At 33.2% G+C, this 9078-nt stretch overlaps 1 protein-coding gene across 14 annotated transcripts in view; it reads right to left on the bottom strand.

Moving 5' to 3' along the window:
- Positions 1–9078, bottom strand: part of shot (dystonin-like protein short stop) — an 852754-nt gene that overhangs the window by 561735 nt on the left and 281941 nt on the right. For all 14 annotated transcript variants that reach the window (XM_017608278.1, XM_017607978.1, XM_017608395.1 and 11 more), the window contains 2 exons: positions 4154–5067; positions 1973–2341 (listed from right to left, as the gene is read on the bottom strand). In XM_017608278.1, the coding sequence (XP_017463767.1) occupies positions 1973–2341; positions 4154–5067 (1283 nt within the window). The remainder of the gene's footprint in view (positions 1–1972; positions 2342–4153; positions 5068–9078) is intronic.

Raw genomic sequence — 9078 nt, 5'->3', positions numbered from 1 at the left:
ATTTAAAGAAATGGCGTGTCGTCTATTTCCGCTGTAGCAAACGTAGTACATAGGGCGACATCTAGATGTCATCTACCTCTACCCTATTCACTACAGCTGTCGCCCTATGCACTATGCTTTTTTATAGGAACTTTTCAAAGCTTTGCTTTGGTGTCGGACACACAACATTGAAAGTTTCTGGATCCACAACATTGAAAGTTTCTGGACGCACAACATTGAAAGTTTCTGGACGCACAACATTGCAAGTTGATAAAAGCGTTGTAATTAATGCGGAAGCTCCGCGGTTGCGAATGCGAATAAGAATATTCGCAACAACCCTGATATGTATGTACAAAATTTGTTGAAGGAAAATGTAAACCAAAATACAACCTGACATTTATTTAAATTTATATTAAATTTGTGCCAAAATTGTAACCAAATCGTTAATTTGCACTGACACTCATTTGAAAGAGACAGAAAAATAGCAGAGGAAATTTGTTCATTCAAATCAGTCTATCAGTTAATAAATGTTAATGCTAGGTACACTTTAAAACTGGACCAAAATCTACAAAAATTTCTAACCGGTGGATTTCAACTATTTAAAAACAGTTGTGTTTTAAATTGCCGTTAACAATTACAAAACAGCTTTTATTACCCCATATGCAATGTGGGTTCCCTTTGGTTTGCTAATGTGTGGTCATATTTACTGTATGTAATTTTCTTTGTATTTTTATTAAAAAAAATATATAATAAAGAAATTTTAACGTTTTTTTTGCCGAAATAAGGATTTTTTGAGATAAATTTACGATTTTTCACCGAAATCTTTCGGCAACGCTGGGTGTGTACATATGTAATTAATGGCGTTTTCGTTTCTACAAAAAATGCTGCCTTCTCATTGCCCTCTTCTTAGAATTTGTACGTGGAAGGCAAAGAGAACGTAACCTTTTTTGGTAGAAACGAAAACGCCATAAGTGGAAAAAATAAAATAATAATAACAAAACAAAAATCGTCATTATGGGAGGAAAAATCGTCAAAACGTCATTGAGCTAAAAAAAAAACGTCAAAATGACGACGAAATCGTCAATTCGGCAACGCTAGGTGTGAGGCTGTCGGTGAGAAAGCTCGAAAAAGCTACGCACGCGTGCATAGCCTTTGGTCGCCTGATCTAGATGCATTTCTGCATCAAAAACTAAATTTTGAAAAAAAGCGCCGCTTACGTTATTTTGGTGGTTAGGGCTCGGTATGATACCGGCTGTAAGTAAGCCCCAATCACCAGTATTGAAAGGAAGTTCTCCTTATACCAAACATTTTTGCGGCCAAAGCTTTAACTTAGAAAATTTTAAAGAACTATTTATCTTATTTGCCAATAAAGCCAAAGCAAATTAAAAAAAAAATATGGAAAATAAATAAATAAATAAGTAAATAAATAAATAATAAATAAATAATGTATTTTTAATTTATTGTAAATGAATTTTTTGCTTTTTACTTTAAGTGCTTAGTTATTTTTTTAATACAAATATATGTTAAAATTTTAGATATATATTTAATTAATTTTGAGTTTTTCGTGGCAAATTTACAATACATCCTTGTGTTAATTATAAACTCATAATAAGATATGACAAGTAAATAAATAAAATTAAAGAAAGCAAAACAAATGTTAGAAGTCTTTTGGCATATTTTGTTTATTTTCCATGCATATTTTTGAGTTTTAGTGCATATTTTTGATTTTTTAGTGCAAATTATTAGTGCATAAAAATCCGAGCCCTACTTATGACAATGACACTCGTCAGTGTAACCAGCTGAGCGTATATAAAATAATATAAAAATGTAGCCCAATGTTGCTTGACTCGTGAAAACTACGTAGAAAGTAAGAACTGGAAATTCTAAGAAAGCCTTAGCTTTTGCTATTTAAGAAGTTTCAAAAAAAATAATTTAAACCAAATTTATAACCCATATTTAGCCTTCGACTATGATGAGTATGACAACAACTCACCTCGTAATAACGATGAACAGCGGTAAGATCTAAATGTTTATCCGACCAGTCTCTAGTAATCTCCACAAGTTCTTTCTCGTTAAGCCATTGTAATTCAGCAGATGCGTCAACCAAAAAATTTTGAAGTGCATCCAGATCTGAAAGCCGTTTTGTAGAATTGCTAAGAAGTTCAGCATACAATTTTTGTAATTGATTAAGACGTTGAAGATAGAGCCGCAGTTCGTCTCCAGAAAACTTTGTTTGCTGGCGTTCATCGTTCAAAATATTTGAATGAAATTTATCAATACTTTTATGCTCCTCTTGATGACGGTTAAATTCGTCTTTGACTGAAGGCAAATCTGAACCATAATCCGCCGCATGTAATTGTTTCTAAAACGCAAAACAATAATATAAAGTCAGTTTCTAAAAGTATTTAATTCAGCTATCAAGTATACTCTGCACTGGTAACACAATTTTTTATTCGGTAAATAAATAAAATTCTTGGCAACTCTTCGCTTTCTGAGCACTCTTTGTTCTGGTGCATTTTTTGCCACCTAACATAGTCGGGATAGGTACAGGCTAGGGATGTTAATTTTTTCGATTTTTACGATCCCGAGATTTTCGGGATGTCGTTATCACAATCCCGGGATCCCGGAAATAGTTCCGGGATTTAGACATTTATTATTTTTCAACAACTTAAATCGAAAAAGTATCTTCTATCTCTCCTACCATAAAATAAATAATAGATAAATAAATCGATTACCTACTTTTTATTTAGAGTGGCGTTTTTAATTTTTCTCTCTGACGTCAGGATTTATTTTAAAAGACCTAGCGGTTTTAAAGATATGATTAATTCCAAAAATGATTTAAAAAATTCAGTGCAATGTAGAATAAAAGAAGTAAGACTGTCTTCGGCTATGCCACATGTACATACATATATAAATAAATAATATCTCAAAAATCAGTGGTATGGAAGATAAACCTTATAAAGCACCAATCTAAGTGGTTTTCACTGTTATGTGTGATCGGCATGTAAAGCGGTTACACAATTTAATGCGCTTAGCTGCCTAAATAAATTATATCGCACAATCTTGTATTTGAACAATCAGTGGTATAAAAGATAAAGCTTATACAGCATCGATATTGACGATTTTCTCAGAAGAGTTTGTATGATTATTTAAAAAATAGCTCACGAAATTTCTCTGTTTTAGCTGTCCAATTAAAGGAGTTTTAAAGTGAGCAATTAGTTGTATGGAGGCCATAGGTTATAGTGACCCGATCTTTGTAATTTTCTCTGTAAGTATTCTATTGATAATGGATGAAAGTAGTGCGGAATTTCATGTTCCTAGCTACATAAATGGCTCCTGCAATAAAAAATCTCATATCTGAACAATCAGTAGTATGGGAGCTATATGTTATAGTGCTCGACGTTCTCATCAAAAAAGTGTGCATTTTAGTGGGTCTATCCCTTCTTATTCTGGTAATTACAAACATTGGACCAAAGTTATAATACCATTTCATGCTCATGAAAGGTATAAATGTGTGTATTAAATGAAAGAGGAAATTTCTTTAGAATGTAAAAAAAATTAAAAATTTTCAGGTATTTTTTTAAGCTGATAAAGTTAGAAGGACGAAATTCGAGGATGTTATCGAGTTTATATAAGTCCTTAACATATAATTTTTTCAAAAACAAATATTGCGAAATTTCAAGGATAAAATTCTAAAAGGACATTTTCAATACTTACCGGTCCTTATTCACCATAAAAAAAAATTAATTCGATTAAATTCTACAGAATTTCCTCTTTAATTTGATACCCATTTTTCTTCTCTAAGCACATTTCACTGAATTTTTCAAATCATTTTTTAATTACTGACGTGAGAATGAAAAACTAAAAACGCAGTTTTACATTTGGTTTCGCGAGTATATTGAATTTTGTGTGTAAAATTTACCATCGCACGGTGTTATATGTATAATGAGCTAGACATTAATAGAAAATATTAATTATTAAATAAAAAAAAGAAATATAGCCTATACTGGTCAAGAAAAGGAGTTTCTATTATTGCCATCAGTGCAAATTACAAATCCCGAAAATGCCGGGATTATTTTCCAAGAATCCCGGGATTTTCGGCACCTAAAAAAGGCCGGGATCCCATCCCTAGTACTGGCCCAATAAATATGCAATACCACAATTATATACTTACCAATTTATATTGGCACCATTCTATGTGTTCTTGCAAATCGCGGAAATTTGAATTTGTTTCAATCTGTCGTGATTCAATAATCGTACGAGTCTGTCGTGTTACAGTTTTTTCATGAATCGGATATTTCAACTCTGTTAGCTTTTGTACCAAATTTGAGTTGAAAAGAGCATGTAGATTTGTCCATCGCTGATGTAATCTGTTGACCTTACTGAGCAATTCAGCACCATTGGCATAACGACCTTCATTTAGCACAATGCAATCTTGATGCATATCTTGAAGTGGCTCTTCCAAATGGCGAATCTCTGTCTCCAGTGATTCTACGACACTCTTAGCATCAATTGGATGCAAGCGTTCTAAACGTCGCGATTCCTCATTTATAAGTATCTCCAGGTCGGATAATTTGGCATCAACATGTTTAATTTCTCTTTGTACCTTATCCGCGATCCGCTGCAAGCGTTCCAATCTTTCCAGTTCCTGCTGCAAAGCTAGTTCCCGATCTGATAGCGCTGTTTGCATTCGATACCATGCTTTCTCTATAGCCTCTGGACGTAGATCAGATTCCACATCAATTTCGCCAATGCTTTCAAAATAGCGTTCCAATTCGTTATATATTTGAATGAGTTTTTGTTTTTCATTTTTACGCGCTGCAACTTCTTCATTGCGAAAACAATGCAAATCATTTAACAGTCGCTTAATTTCAATAACTGTAGGAGGAATAGATCGCTCCTGCAAATATGCGGTCTTCTCGCGACACCAATAAATAAATTGATGAGCCAGATCTCGATATTCATGTACACGCCTTTGTGATTCCATATCGAACAAAGGGTGAATAGAAGGTGGCTCCGGAAACACATCGTACAAAGAAGATATGTACGTAATAAGAGATTTTTCATCGGGCTCATTTGTATCAACATCTGCGAAATAAACATAATTTGCAATTAAATATAGTGACAAATATAAGGTACATCAAATGTGCTATTTATTGTACTATTTTCATCTAAAAGGGGATGGAGAAGACCACAAGCTGTCGATAAGGAAGCCATCTCTATCTATACTGACGGGCCCACAATGGCCTGCAGCAAATAACATTAAGAAACAGCCTTCGCAAAAAGCACAACTCTTGGAATACCTATGGATCCTTTTTTTCGTAAGAATGTGGGTGAAGCTTTTTAGTTTCACAAAAGAAGTTTTTAACAATGGATGGCAATCTAACAAGGTGTAGCTGTGAGACAATATCGAGCCCTAACCGCCAAAATGGCGTAAGCGACAAGAAGTCAATTTTTCAGCAGGCGTTTTTTTGTTTATTAACACTGCAATTACTGTAGATACTAACTTGAAGGTAATGAACAAGTTACGTTTGATGTTAGGTATATAATACTGGTATTTTATTTGCCCATCTTTAATGGAACAGGTAATTTGGTCTCTTTCCGTCCCAAAAAAAACAGGCTACAGCACGCAATTGTGGCGATTAAGCCAAAAGATACATATCGTCGCTTCGCCAACAAAAACAGTTGTGTGATTTTTGTAAATTTTTTATTGCATATTTTATTAACACTATCTATTGCCCACATTTCTACATTTGCCGTTTTCTTATATCTATTTTGGTTTAGAACTGATCAAAAACAGCTATGTGCTCGCAGTACTAGAAATACTCGGAAAAACGGGTATACGCTTACTTGCTTATACCTGTTTTTGATCGCAGATGAGTGTGCTTTGATTTTGATGTAAAAAATAATTATAAACCTACTAAATACATACATACATATGTATGGACATACCACTTACACTACATAGACTATTTAATTTGATCGCTTGCAATTGAAATTCAACAATTAACAAAGGTAAGTAAAGCGTTCACTCTACATTAGAAAATGTATTCAATCCACCGATATATTCACCAATGGACTAAGGCGAGGCCATCACATCCTTATATTGTTAATTATTTAGAGTATACATATGAAATTATTTCTTGTATATACGAGCTTTCATTGGGTATCACCTATCGAAACCTTGAAAAATTTGGGTCAAGTTAATACGCTGACCGAAAAAGCAGTTCACATCTCTGGCAATTTAATGGTGTTTCTGACCATTTTTCATTACATAACAAGAGCAACGAGCAGTTAAATAATCGGGTCCTCAACTTCTATACATTACATATAGGTCTAACGGAAATATTATGTACAAATTGCATAAGATTCCATACCGCCAAAAGCAAATTTAAATCGTGAATAAAAACAGCTATGTGCTTAAAAGCGGCGCAAATGTAGACCACTTTGTAATTGGTAAATAAAATTGATTTTTTTCCGAAATCAATAGCATATTTTTAATACAATTTTTTTTTTTTTAAACTACACTTGCAAAATATTACCTCCAATTGGCACCAGTAATCAGTTTTTTTCTCTTCTGAAAAGTTATTAAAAAACACATAACTATTTTTGTTGGCGCAGCGACGATATATTAAAAAAAAAACATTTCTTTGCATTAACAAAAACCATTTTAAGGCCATCATTTCTTTAATTCTTGTTGTTAAGAAACCAACTCTTCAACACAACTATCTTCTAATATATAAAAATCTCGTGTGACGGTGTTTGTGGTCAAACTCCTCTGAAACGGCTTGGCCTATTTGCATACAATTTTTTGTGTATATTTAGTAGGTATGAGAATAGGTTGTAAAGTATATTTAATACCGCTAAGTGAAGGGAGCGTGGCACATCCCATACAAACTGAATTTTTCGTACTGTATATCTCTGGAAGTTTTCATGGTAGAGCACTGGAACTTGGCATGGAGATATATGAAACCAATCGCATACTCATGGAAAAAATGCGGTATATTGGAAAAGGGGCGTGGAACCTCCCATACAAACCGCATTTTGCAAATAATGTAACTATAACCGAGTATGTAGAACTCGATTTGCCAATATTACTGTGCGTTAAAGCTTAATTCGTAGACACCAGGATTGAGGTGACCATGGGTAAATCTCAAATGACCACCGTTAACATTTCAATATATTGGATTTCTGCAGAACAAAGATACTCATCCATTTTGAAGTTGCCACCAGCTATACTATACAGTTTCAATGATCATTATTGTCAGAGAAGGGGAAAAAGTTCTTCAGATTTATTTCGTTGTACGATTAACCGTGATGTTAACACCAGATTATTAGAGAACTTCAGGAACTTCTTCACGGACATATACTTTCGTGTGATTATTTAAGACGGCAACGGAAATATGCCTTCTGACAACCACCAAACCGTAATAATAGCAGATGCGTTCCATTTCCAGACAACCGGTCAGGTACGAGCATGATTTTTAATTTCGACCAAACTCAAATACATTGTTTGTTGGTCCAAATAATGAGACACGTATTTTTTCTTTTAGCTCGGAAAAATTTTTCGGCCGAATTAAACGCGATTTTGTTTTTCAGGCAAAAATCGATTATTCGAATTGACAGTGAGAATTTTTTTTTAAATGCCCATAACTTTGTCAAAATTTAATAGATTCCAACAATGTTTTTACTCAAATGTCAGTAATTCTTGTCACTTCAAGATAAATGATATAATTATTGATTTTCATTATTTAAAATTTTTTATTTAACAATAAACAAAAAGTGCAAATTTTTTTTTAAATTTAATTTCTCAAAAAGTGTATTTTATTTTTCTCTCAAACTTTTTTACCGGGAAAGAGACACTTTGAACTACAATCAACCCAAATCTCTAATAGCGAAGTTTTTTTTTCTGAGTTATGATTTTTTATAGAAAATATACGTTTTTGTGGTACATTCAACATTATTCTTATATTGTTTAACTAAATGGAACATATGTATGTAATATATCAGCAAAAAGTACAGCCGTGATCATTTTTTGTGTATCAAATAGATATTAGAACACACTTTCCACCATACAGTTTCGATTATAAAAAGCGGGAAAATGTGATTTTGTATTTCGAAACTGTATGGTGGAAAGTGTGTTCTAACATCTATTTGATACACACAAAATGATCACGGCCGTACTTTTTGCTGATATATTACATACATATGTTCCATCTAGTTAAACAATATAAGAATATTGTAGTATGTACCACAAAAACGTATATTTTCTATAAAAAATCATAACTCAGAAAAAAAATCTTCGCTATTAGAGATTTGGGTTGATTGTAGTTCAAAGTGTCTCTTTCCCGGTAAAAAAGTTTGAGAGAAAAAAAAATACACTTTTTGAGAAATTAAATTTAAAAAAAATTGCACTTTTTGATTATTGTTAAATAAAAAATTTTAAATAATGAAAATCAATAATTATATCATTCTATCTTGAAGTGACAAGAATTACTGACATTTGAGTAAAAACATTGTTCGAATCTATTAAATTTTGACAAAGTTATGGGCATTTAAAAATAAATTCTCACTGTCAATTCGAATAATCGATTTTTGCCTGAAAAACAAAATCGCGTTTAATTCGGCCGAAAAATTTTTCCGAGCCAAAAGAAAAAGTACGTGTTTCATTATTTGGACCAACAAACAATGTATTTGAGTTTGGTCGAAATTAAAAATCATGCTCGTACCTGACCGGTTGTCTGGAAATGGAAAGCATCAGCAGATAAATGTGCCACCGGAACCCGCGAACGTGAATTGTTGGGGAATATGTTGGGCCAAAATGTATCAAAAAAAAAATAATAATTTTGGACGGGACGAAGTTCGCCGGGTCTGCTAGTTTTTCTATAAAAACTAATGGTGATTTCGTTTGTCCCAAAAAAAATGTTGGTCTTCCATGGTGCTACCATGATGTTACGCTCCACCCTGTAAAAGTGCATGTTTTGCCTACTCATCTTTATCGGGCTCACGCACTTCATAATATTGTAATTTTAAGCAACCTTCTACTTTTCAGGACAACCATCTCCCCTGACAAAGCATCAAAGGGCAGAGGACGAGCAT

The sequence above is a fragment of the Rhagoletis zephyria genome, unplaced genomic scaffold, assembly GCF_001687245.7.
Source record: "Rhagoletis zephyria isolate East Lansing unplaced genomic scaffold, Rhagoletis_zephyria_1.1 Rzeph_scaffold_00007, whole genome shotgun sequence".
NCBI classification, from domain to species: Eukaryota; Metazoa; Arthropoda; class Insecta; order Diptera; family Tephritidae; genus Rhagoletis; species Rhagoletis zephyria.
This window is presented reverse-complemented; position numbering and strand designations above follow the sequence as displayed.